Here is an 8,869-nt window from a genome sequence, read left to right on the forward strand (position 1 = left end):
AAACTCAGCATTACACAGCAGAGTGCTTTATTTGCTCTGGATTACTGAGCATAAACCTCAGATTTGAGCTCCCTGTGCAGAGCAGGGATTGGGGCTTTCACAGGCAAAGTTCAGGATCAAGTTAAAAGGGCAGGGAAGGCTGGGGAAGCCCCAGGGTGGGATCAGAACAATATTTCCAGTTTTCTCCCTTGCCCCAGCAATCCCTGCTTTGGGGACATGGGAAGGGGGCAGAGCAGGACGCTCTGACTAGCCCATGGGAGCTGTTACTGCCTGGCCTGGCTCAGAGCAGGCCCCAGGCTGGCCCAGTCTCTGCTGGGACCTGGGAAGACCTTGGGATTGGAGTGCATGGACACTGCTCCATCCTTGCCCAGCACCTTTGTGCAGTGTAGCTTCCTGAGGAAAAACAGGGAGGGAACTTGAGGGGATGGGCTGCTGCTGCTGTTGGATAACTGGGGATGTGAAGGATGCCATGGATTACAATTTCCTGCCTTGGAAAGGGAAGGAAGAAGAATGGGGGGGACTTTTTTTGTTGGAAGGTGAACGTAAAAGTCAGCAGTGACAGGCCCCTCTCCCAAATGTGGGATTTCAGCAGAGGGACACGGGAAGCAGCAGGTGCCCTTGCCCAAAGGAGCACAAATGAGGAATAACGTATTAAACAGCCAAAAAGGCAGCCAGATGCAAATGTCCTTGGACTCCTGGCAGGATGAAACCAAACTGGTCCTCACGTCCCTGCCTGTGTCCCCTCAGCGTTCTGGTGGCCCAGGGAAGAGCCAGCTGGAGGGAGAGGGCAGCTTTGCCCAGGGCACCCAGCAGGACACGCTTCCTTCCCTGGCTGTTCTGCTAATGGGGGGTGACAGCTCCTGGTGCTGTTCCCAGGGAGGGATCCAGCTGTGTGCTCAGCCCTGTTCCCACAGGGAAGCCCGTTCCAGCTCTTTCCAGCCCTCTTTGATCTCTGTTTGACGTGAGGAGACATGTCAGGCAGGTAGAGGGAAACAAGCACAGCCCCAGTCCCTGCTGGCACATGACCTGCTCTGAGCTGGGCTCTGAGCACACACCTGCCTCGAGCCACAGATCCTTATCAGCCCCATTTCCTTTCTCTCCACGCTTCTAGAGCTTCTAGAGGCAGCTCTCTGCAGCTCCTTCCCTGCTCAGCCACGTGCTGTGCTCCGTGCCCCCTCTCCCTGGCATTTCCCCTCTCTCCAGGCAGAACCAGTGTGGGAAATGCCCTCCTGTGTCTGGGTGTCCTGGACCTGCTGAGGGAGCAAATGGAACAAGAGCATTGTTGAAATGCAGCGAACTCTGTCTGGGGTCACCTCCAGTCCCAGCTGCAGGATGGTGTGGGGAGGAGAAAACCAAACAGAGGTGAACTGCCTTTGTCAGCTGTCGGCTTCCCTGTGCTATGGGCAGGCTCCCTGGCTTTGCCAAGCTGGGAGTTGCTGGGCCATCTGCTCTGGTTGTTTTACAGGGCTTTCAGGGCTGGAATGCTCTGGTAGGAGAGATTGCTGCCCAGCCCTGCAGCCCCACGTGAGCTGTGCTGCTCAGATGGGGCCCAGTTTACCGAGCTCTTGGCTTTACTGATGGATCTGCTGCATCCGGACTCCTGCTGTGAGGATTCCTGGGAAGCTCGTCAGCCCTCCCAGCCCTCTGCCTTCCCCTAGCCAGCAGGGGGACGGGGCTGCCTTCCTGCTGCCCCACCTGCCGCATCTGTGGTGGGAGGTGGCTCTTGGTGTGGCTGGGCTGCCACCAAGCAGGCCCTGGAGCTGCACTCGCCCTTCTCCCCCTGCCTGGTGCTGCAGTTGGGACAATTTCTTCAAGGAGCCTGGAAAGAACAGGCCCTGCCCGCTAGGAAAGCAATCCAAGGGTGGGAAGGGAAACTGAGGCACAGACAGGGTGCTGACACCTCACTGACTCTGTAACACTTTATCTTTTAGATATCCTGCTCTGTCCTGCAGGATTCAGGATCCTCTGAAGCAATGGGAAAGGAAGCAGAAGGAAAACAAAAGGGTTTTCCTGCTAGCTTTGCTCACAGGAAGCCCTGTGCTGTCTGAGGGAACCACCACCACCCAGAGCTGAGGCACTGGGCTTTGAGGCTGGGTCAGGGCAGAGCAGAAGTTCAGGCAGAGGAAATTCCTGTTCCCATTCTCCTCCTTTCTTAGTTCACCGTAAAGCCACAATTAAAGATTAATTGCCCCCAAATAATATAGCAGAGCTCACACCCACCAGCATCTCCTTGTGCCCGAGACTGGACCTTTGGAGCAGCTCCATGTGAGGTTGTTAACTTCCTTTGGGGTTCTGGGGTAACATGACTGTGTTATGAGAACCAGCAGCCTCTGCATAAAAACCATGCCACAAAAAAAAAAATTCTCTTTGGGTAGCCTTGGTTTTGTGCTTTTTGGTTTTTTAAATAAAGTAAAATACACACTGTGGGATACAGCAGTTGGCCACGAGCGGGGTGGGAGTGAGGGAAGCTCACAGAACTGGGGGATTTTACTCTTTGTTGTTTGTTTAATCAGCTTTGGTGTTGTGTTTTAATCTCAGGTGTCACACAAAGGAAGTTCTGAAGTTTGTGCTGGAGTCATTATTAAATGGACATGTCCCCAGAGAAGGCTGTTGGACATTTCTGTTCCTGTGTTAAAGACACCTCTGCTCCCTCAGCATCAGCCCTGACAAAGCAGTGCAGGAAGGGTCCGTGGCCCTTTGCTGGTGAGGAACAAACTGGTTTAACTGGAGTCCTTTCCCTGCACACCTGACCTTGCAGCCACCTCTGAGCCTCGCATGGCTCAGGCAGGCCGTGCTGCCCTGGAGTCAGCTCAGCTCTGATGGGAAACAGGCACACGAGGAACGTCCCAGCCCCAGTGCCAGGCAAGGAATGATGAAACCAAATTTGGCCCTGAGGATTGCTCCCCTTCTCCCAGCTGAGCTGAGCTCCAGCCTGACCTGGGACATTATTTCCTCCCCCCACACCCTCTGTTTTTCAGGACAGGCCTTTTCTGCTGGATCCACTTGGATATGAACAGCACAACAGAAGCAATAAGGAAGCTCCTCCCTATCCCTTGCTCTGCCCACTTCAGACGTGCTGCCAGTTTGCTGCAGGGGACGAATTATCCCAGCTTGGGGACCTCCCTTACCTGGGAGGCCTCAGCCCAGGTGCTGCAGGGAGTGTCAGGGAGCAGGTGCCTGTTCCAAAGCACAGCCAAGCTGCACATCCCAACTGCTCCATGGGGCTCATCCATAGGGTGGCTTTCTACATCCCTTCCCAGGGCAGGTGGGCTGGTTATCTGTTAAACAGGGAGAGAGCAAGCTCAGGAGAGGAAATCAGGCACTTTCCTGTTTGTTTATCCTGAACAAAAGCCTGTTTGGCTGGTCTGGCTGTTGCCACCTCTGGCCCAGCTGCTGCAGAGCTCCCTCTTCCGCTGCCATGAAAGGAAGAAGGACGGAAAAGTCTCCCAGGAAGTAAAAAACCAGTCAGTGCTGCCATCAGTCACTCTGAAGCCACAAAACTACAGGGCTTTGGGTTAAACGGCCAGGCTTTTACCAACTCTGGGCCCTCCAGCATGAATTCATCACAGTAATGCTCTGGACCCACACAGATTTGCTGCTGCCACCTGCTGGGAAACAGCGTGGCCCTGCTGCTCCTGTGACCTCTGGAAAAGGTGAGCCCTTCCAGTCCTTCCTCCTGCCCCCGAGAGCAGCAGAGCTCAACCACACAACAGCCCCCAGACCCGAGAGTTCAGCAATAAACACAGTATAAACAAGGGGTTCATCAAACACACTCCAAACCAGGACTAACACACTGCAGACAGCCCCAGGTTCAAGAGCAGCTTTGAAGTGTGAGGAGGTCGTAGCAGCTTTTAGGCATTGAGGCAGGGAGAGGGCCAAGGAGCAGTTTAACAGACAGGGAACATTTGTAGAAGGAATTACACCCAAAAGCAAAGGCAGCGGTGATTGATCAGACCCAGGGGACACCGACAGAGCCTCAGACACCTCCAGAGAGGGGAGAGCAGGAAACACTCCACACTCCACGGGAAGCTCAGAGCTGGAGGGAGAGGGAACGCAGAGCCCCGGGAGCTGAGCAGGGATTTCAGCCCCGCTGTCTGGAGCCCAACACCTGGAGAGTGAAACTAAAGCAGGAAGTGCCGAGGGGGCTTAAAAGGAGCCTTGGGAGAACGGTGGAAGCTTCCCCAGAAGTGTCTGAAGCAGGAAAGCAGAAGAGTAAAGGCCAAGAGCACCGGAGGGGGAGAAGATCTGGAAGTTATTTGAGAGTTACGTACCAGACTCCTCAGCTGCATGAAATACTTTGCAAGCTCAGGCACCTCATCACTGCAGGAGCATTCCCTGCCCAGCAGAAAAAGCAGGAAAGGCTTTCCATGTCACCAGGGGTGAGGGCAACAAGTCCAAGGGGCTGAAACGAGCCCACCATCCACAGCAGGCTCCCCAGGAACCCTCAGGGCAGCAGTGACACCCACCGAAGGGTGTTTCTGAGGGATAACAGATCCAATCTGCAGGATGTTGCCAGGCTGGAACTGCACAGGGAGAGCAGTAAAAGCCCTCACAAAAACAAGACACTCTTGTTACAGGTACTACCTTGTTGCAGGAATTCAGTGTAAGACTCACGTTCCAGGCTTTTGAGCCGTCGGGATCAAGCCCTGTTTACCTGTGCCAAGTGCCTTTTATCCCGAGAATCCAGCACAAGCAGGACGTGTCTTGCCCCACTGACCCAACCTTCGTTCTTCTGAGACAGCAGGAAATAAAGCAACAGCCCACACTGCCACCCTTGGGCCTGTGACATTTATTGAAGGCTGGTTATACAATCTCCCCCATCACATCCTCCTCACAGTTCAGCCTCCCTAAATAAAAAAGAGCATTGATGGAACAGAGAATTCTGCCCATCCCCGACTGCCTGAGCCACGGAGCACCACGTCACCCCCCCTGTATGCTGACCCTGGAGAGGAGCCCCCCGGGGCAGGAGGAACACATCAGGGTGCAGCAACAGGAGGGAGAGATGTCCCGTTTCCAGCAGGATTTCCTGCAGAGGAGCCACCTTCTGCCCCGTGCCTGAAATCCATGTGCTGCACAGAGCGGATCTGTGCCCTGCTCACCCCAGCACTCAGCTGTGCCTCCAGTGCTGTGGTTCCCACAGGCACAGCAGAGCCACTGCCCTAAGCTGAGGTGTCCTTTTGCTCTCAGGTGACCCCTGGAACAGGACTGGCTGGATGGAGGGCGAGCCCTGAGCGTCCCTGTCCCGTAGTCCAGGCCTGAAGGCACTGAGGCAGCTGCGAGCCCTGATTGGTACAGCACAGTCGGGGAGTCACCCGGGCTACCTGTTCCTCCCAGGAGGGAGCAGATGGGAAATGCTGCTCCTGGAGCTCAAACTGCCTGGAAAGGGGCAATTCTCAAGCCTCGAGCGGTCGGTGCAGCCACAGCTCTGCCCGCACGTGGGAGGAAACGCAGCTCTGGTGTCAACGCGCGCTCGCTTTTATTGGATTACGAATTGAAAAAACGGGGTGATTTCCGTTTCCTCTGCTTTTACCAACGAGGAAACCGCGATGATTTTGTTGTGGAGAGGGCAGGGCAGAGGCTGCCAGGCTCACTGAGGCAGCTGCAGGAGCACGGACTGTCCGGAGGGCAGGTAGGTGATGTTGCGGGACCGCGAGAGCTGGTACGCGATGTCCTCGGCCGCCTCCAGCTTGCGCAGCTCGATCAGCCCGTCCCCGGCTGTGGCCAGGGAGTTGGCAATCAGCTCTGCTGCCTTGGAGTCTCCCTCAGCAGAGATCACCGCTGCCTTCTTCTGCTGCTCGGCCTGGAAGTGAAAGAAAAGGGGGCAGTGATGATTTTCTAGAGGAAAGGAGCCAAACACGAGGCTGTTGTTGAGTTTGAAACGTCCTGCCCCACCTCACCACCCTCCTGTTCTCTACCCCCAGAAACTCAAGGCAGTGTTATTTTGGATTGTTTTTCTGCCTACTGTGGGGAAAAAGAAAAGAATTTCAAGATGATTTTCAACCTCAGGAAACATTAATCCACCTAAGGGTGGAAAATTGTCTAGGAGGGACTGGAGAACTTCAGCAAGAGAGTTAAAACCAGGTCAGATCAACTGTTGAGTCACCCTGGCTGATGATGTGCATCTTGCTGCATCCACAGGATTGATTTTGGGGGATTCTGCGGGTTCTTGCCACCTCAACGGGCACAGACCAGCTGAGAACACCTGCACTGAACACAGAGTTGTCTCTGCAGATGCTCACGAGATCCTGATCCCAGATGACCTGTCAGTAACACTCCCAGCACACAGGTCCCTGTGCCCGTGTTATCAAACACCCTGCAAAGCTCTGACCACCCTCTCAAAATCCACAAACACCCAGGCTCTGCCCAGGTGAGCAAGGTGTTCTCTGGAAGCTGGAGGGGGAAGGAGACACCAGCAACAAATCCCATGTTTCTCAGAAGGACAAGTTACCTTTTCCACAATGAATCTGGCTCTCTCTGCTTCCTGCTGGGCCACTTGCTTCATTTCTACCGCCTCTGTGAACTCCTTGCCAAAGGTCAGGTGGGTCTGGAGGGCACAAATCAAACCAAGTCCACAACACTGACAGTTCTCAGCAGCTCTGCTGAGACCCTGCCTGGACCACTGACACTGGAATGGAGGGGGAGAGCCAGGATCCCAACAAGAACAGCAACTGGGACAAGTGGATCTCCCCATCCCACACCCATCACCACCCTCAGCCCGGGCTGCTCCTGGGATGGGACAGGGGAAAGCTGTTTCCTTCAGGAGTGTGCTCAGGGGAAAGGCACCAGAAACAAAGTGTCAAAAATGACGTTTTGCAGAAACAAAGTCACCTCCCTCCCTGCAAACACTTCCTCCATTCCGAGGGAAGCCCCAGGAGAGAGAAGGAGAGGTGGATGTACAGGCCAGGTGACAACACATTTAATTTACAAAGGAAGAAATTTAGCTTGTAAAGGGAGATGGGAGGGCAGAGCCCCCTCCTTGGACAGGCCTAGAAGAGGAGAACCAGAAAATGCTTTGCAGATAAAGCTGCTCTCACAGAGGGTGTTTTCACCCCTCCTCATTCCTGGTGCTTCCTTGGGGTGCCTGTGGAACACCTGCCAAATCCAGAGGCAGGTGCAGCCCAATCCATCAGCCAGGGAAGCATCTGCTCTCCACTGGAGCTACAAGAGCCCTGCACAGGGAGGGCTGTGGACACAGCGGAGCCACCAAGGGCTGCTCAAGGTCACAGGGACAAAGCCAGAGGAGCTGACCCGAGCTGTGAGCACAGCACTCCTTCCAAAGGCACACACAGCCACACTCCCAGCCTATCCACTGACTCTGAAGAGGACAATGGCAAAGGGACAACTCCTACCAGGGACACGTCGTCCAGGATGAGCCCAAAGGTCGCTGCTCTCTCAGTGAGGTCCTCGCTCACCTGCCTGGAGACCAGCTCCCTCTGGGTGATCAGCTCCCCAGCGTCAAAGCGAGCCTGCAACGGGAATTTCTCCATGGAAAGGGTGCTCAGGCCCCGGCAGGGGCTGCCCAGGGAGGTTTGGAGTCACATTCCTGGAGGCGTCCAAGGCAGGCCTGGCCATGGCACTCGGTGCTCTGGGCTGGGGGACAAGGGGGGTCGGGCACAGGGGGGACTCCGTGGTCTCGGAGGTTTTTTCCAACCTCAGGGGTTCTGGGATTCTGTGAAAGCTTCCAGAAGCAGGAGATTCTCCGTGAAGGAGATTCTCCAGAAGCTGTGGCTGCTCCATCCCTGGAGTGTCCAAGGCCAGGCTGGACGGGGCTTGGACCAAGCTGGGTTGGAAGTGGATGAACTTTAGGCTTCCTTCCAACCCAAACCATTCTGGGATTGTTATTCCAAGGCACGACACATTCCACGCTCCAGGGGGTCCCTTGCTGCCAGGACAGGGAGGGGAGACCCCAGCAGCTCCTGGCCCGGCCTTACCACGACAGACTTGAGGATCTCGGTGGTGATGGAGGGCAGGACACGCTCGTCGTAGTCCTCGCCGATGCTGGTGAAGATGCGGGGCAGCTGCGCCGTCACGGGGCGGAACAGGATGCGCAGCGTGATGTTCACGTTCTGCAGGTCTGCGGAGAGCCAGCCCTCACTGACTGCCCTGCCCATCCAGCCTTTGATTTGGGCCAGAAACTGAGCTGCTCTCACTGCCCCTTCCCCTGGCCTTGGAAGGGCCCTCTGGAGATCACCCAGTCCACCCCCAGGGGCACCTGGAGCGGGTCACACAGGAGCTCATCCAGCTGTGTTTGGGATGTCTCCAGAGAGAGAGACTCCACCCCCTCCCCGCTCACCTCTCCAGTGCTCTGCCACCTCCGTGGCAGGGATTTCTCCCTCACACTGAGGAGGAACGTGTGGCTCAGTTCATGGCCATTGCCTGAGGGCCCCATCTCCGCTCCCAGAAGGAGGACGTGACCGCTGCTCCCGTGTTCCCGATCCAAGGGCTCACCTTTGCTGCCGGTGATGACGGGGATGTTGCGGGGGCGCGAGCGGCAGTCGAAGATGATGGGCTTCTGCACCCAGGGGATCAGGAAGTGCGTCCCTTCCCCCACCACCACGTCCTGCACCCCTCGGAACCGGTCGAAGATCACGGCCCTGTGTCCTGCATCCACTGGGGAGGGAACAGCTCGTCAGGGAATTGCCAAACCCACCCCTGGGAACGGGCTGGGCTCCCCTCGGAGCAGCTCCGTGCCAAGGACCTCCCAACCCTCTCGTTTGTGCAATGCTCGAGGTATAAACCAGCCAGCAAGGCCCACTCACCGTTGTACAGAGCAGAATTCACGACTCCTCCTGCAACAGCCAAGCCCAGGCCGAGCTTCCCGATGCTCTCAAACACCTTCGCAGCCATTTCACACCTGCAGCTCCAGCCC

General features: G+C 56.1%; 1 protein-coding gene across 1 annotated transcript; it reads right to left on the bottom strand.

Moving 5' to 3' along the window:
- Positions 1 to 4,772: 4,772 nt before the first annotated feature.
- PHB (prohibitin) lies at positions 4,773 to 8,863 on the bottom strand. The gene is made up of 6 exons (XM_027907339.1): positions 8,760 to 8,863; positions 8,449 to 8,610; positions 7,932 to 8,074; positions 7,350 to 7,466; positions 6,449 to 6,544; positions 4,773 to 5,800 (listed from the first exon to the last, which is right to left on the bottom strand). The coding sequence occupies exons 1-6, from the start codon at positions 8,845 to 8,847 to the stop codon at positions 5,588 to 5,590; spliced, it is 819 nt and encodes a 272-aa protein (XP_027763140.1). The 5' UTR covers positions 8,848 to 8,863; the 3' UTR covers positions 4,773 to 5,587.
- Positions 8,864 to 8,869: the final 6 nt, after the last annotated feature.

Source organism: Empidonax traillii, unplaced genomic scaffold (assembly GCF_003031625.1).
Source record: "Empidonax traillii isolate 1590-97213 ecotype Southwest subspecies unplaced genomic scaffold, ASM303162v1 scaffold1442:size118219, whole genome shotgun sequence".
Classification (NCBI taxonomy): domain Eukaryota; kingdom Metazoa; phylum Chordata; class Aves; order Passeriformes; family Tyrannidae; genus Empidonax; species Empidonax traillii.

Bases quoted from the DNA above. Each gene is read 5' to 3' on its own strand.
- PHB (XM_027907339.1), bottom strand. From the start codon at position 8,847: ATGGCTGCGAAGGTGTTTGAGAGCATCGGGAAGCTCGGCCTGGGCTTG. The intron at 7,467-7,931 runs GTAAGGCCGGGC...TTCCCGTTGCAG, and splicing joins AGATCCTCAAGTCTGTCGTG to GCTCGCTTTGACGCTGGGGA. The intron at 6,545-7,349 runs GTAGGAGTTGTC...TGTGCCCTCCAG, and splicing joins TCCTGGACGACGTGTCCCTG to ACCCACCTGACCTTTGGCAA.